Source organism: Mastomys coucha, chromosome X, assembly GCF_008632895.1.
Source record: "Mastomys coucha isolate ucsf_1 chromosome X, UCSF_Mcou_1, whole genome shotgun sequence".
Classification (NCBI taxonomy): Eukaryota; Metazoa; Chordata; class Mammalia; order Rodentia; family Muridae; genus Mastomys; species Mastomys coucha.
In genome coordinates, this window is record NC_045030.1 from 101,102,631 (window position 1) to 101,104,684 (window position 2,054).

The 2,054-nt window shown below is 50.0% G+C and overlaps 1 protein-coding gene across 7 annotated transcripts in view; it reads left to right on the forward strand.

The window, feature by feature from the left end:
- Dlg3 (discs large MAGUK scaffold protein 3) overlaps positions 1-2,054 on the forward strand; it is a 52,507-nt gene that overhangs the window by 7,980 nt on the left and 42,473 nt on the right. For 6 of the 7 annotated variants that reach the window (XM_031365617.1, XM_031365625.1, XM_031365630.1 and 3 more), the window contains 2 exons: positions 477-633; positions 1,062-1,164. In XM_031365617.1, the coding sequence (XP_031221477.1) occupies positions 477-633; positions 1,062-1,164 (260 nt within the window). Of the gene's footprint in view, positions 1-476; positions 634-1,061; positions 1,165-1,658; positions 2,052-2,054 lie in introns of those variants that run through there. The other variant, XM_031365646.1, reaches the window with a different exon arrangement.

The window sequence follows — 2,054 nt, forward strand, 5'->3', positions numbered from 1 at the left end:
ATTTCAAAACTTCCTAGCAGCGGGTGTAATGAAATCTTTTGGATGGTTAGGGAGATCAAACCAGGGTGACTCCAGTGCCCTTAACAGGATTCTCTTTCAGTCCAGGGTCTTTCACAAAGTTTACTAGAACAGAAGACTCAGGGAAGAAAGTGAGTGAGTGAGCTGTGAAGTTTGGACTCCAGAGTTCTGGATAAGGTTTTGTGGACCTGAGAGTGCTGAGGAATACCCATTGGGAAATCCACTAGGAGACTTTAGGAAGGAGGGACAAGGAACTGAAACTTGGCACCTGGTATAAAAGAGCAGCCAAGCAGGTTTCAAGAGACAAAAGGGAAGTACAGGGTATCACATATAGAAGCCCAAGTCTTTACTTCCTTCAGCAAGTATGGATCTTGTGATGGGTCCTCACAGAATCAACAGTTTATCTATCATCCTTTCCTGACCTCTCTTGTCTTATCTTTTTTTTCCTTTCTCTCCAGAGAGCCCCGCAAGATCATCCTACACAAAGGTTCTACAGGCCTGGGCTTCAACATTGTAGGAGGAGAGGATGGAGAAGGCATTTTTGTTTCCTTCATCCTGGCAGGAGGCCCAGCAGACCTAAGTGGGGAGTTGCGAAGGGGAGACCGGATCTTATCGGTGAGGCAAAGTCAAGGTGGGAGGATGGGTGTTATGCCAGGCTAAAATAAAAGGGAGGAGGGGAACCCCTGTGTCCACCGAAAACTGTTTCTTGGGATGAGGGAAGGGCTGAGAACTGAAGAAAATGTAAATTGTTTTTATAAATATCTTTAATTAGGGAAAAGAGAACAAGACTAGGCTTATGCTTTAGGAAGAAATGAATGTCTCTAGATCTTAACTTTGATTGGCATTTGACTTCCACAAAATAAATTATTACCCCAGAGGTATTGTATCCTTTAGGCCTAGTTTGTGGGGACGGGATGGAATTTGTGGAAAACCAATCCAAATAGGCTGGGAGATAGGTTGTACATCCTCTTTATAAGTGTTATGGGTGGGGGAACCTCTCTCTCTTGTCTTTGAGGTAGCTCACAGCTCCTCTCTTTGGACAGGTAAATGGAGTCAATCTGAGGAATGCTACTCATGAGCAGGCAGCAGCTGCTCTGAAACGGGCTGGCCAATCAGTCACCATTGTGGCCCAGTATAGACCTGAAGGTAAGAGAAGGGAAGGTGGAGAGAAATGATGAGTTTCAAGGTATACTTAGCATGGGTTATCCCACCATAGGTAACAAAGCCATTTGACCAGGTCCACGGTATTCTAGTACAGTCACCTCTTATTTCCTTTTCCCTCTAGCCAGTGTGGTAGCTATGGAGGCTTGGGAACATCAATCAAGACAGTGCTAAGATCCTGCAGAAAAGGAATGCAGTACTGCAGGAAGCCTGTAGCGGGCAGCAGCCCACGAGAAACACCAAGAGATTTTAGGGCAAATGGAAAAAAAGACAGAGGGAGAAAGAGGGCTCAGAGGCGGTCGTTGGGAATTGTGTGCCCTGGGAAAGAGTAACTCGGTTAGAAGAACTTCAGAGAGTAAGAAATCCGACCTCCTAAGAGATCTTGGAGGTCTCACTTTTTTCCCTTCATCAAAATAAGGTGATACTAAGCCCTTGGGATGGGGGATTCAGGAATAGAATCACACCCATACGGAGATCTTTGTATGCTCAGCTAGTAGGCCCTCTGCAGGGGCGAGTGGGTGGAGCCAGTTATGCAAACAAAGGTGTTTGATTGGCCCGAGCCCGCGGAGGCCCAGGTGAGGAGGTGAATTGTAGGAAGGCGCACCCCAGCCTGCCAGCCAGCTGGACAACCATTGGTGCGCGGAGCGCGGCCTCCAGCCGCACGCCCCGCCCCCTGACCCAGGCGGAGGGCGACGGGCGCCCCTCCTCCCCTTGCGCCTCTGGCGTCTCCTCCTCTATCCCCTCCCCCTCCTCCCCTTCTCCCCTCCTCCCGCGCGCCCCGCTTTGTGTCCGTGGTCTCCCGCGCGGGACAGAGGGACCGGCAAGAGCCGGCGCTTTCTCGACACTAGACCTGGACTCCGACTGGGCGCCAGGTG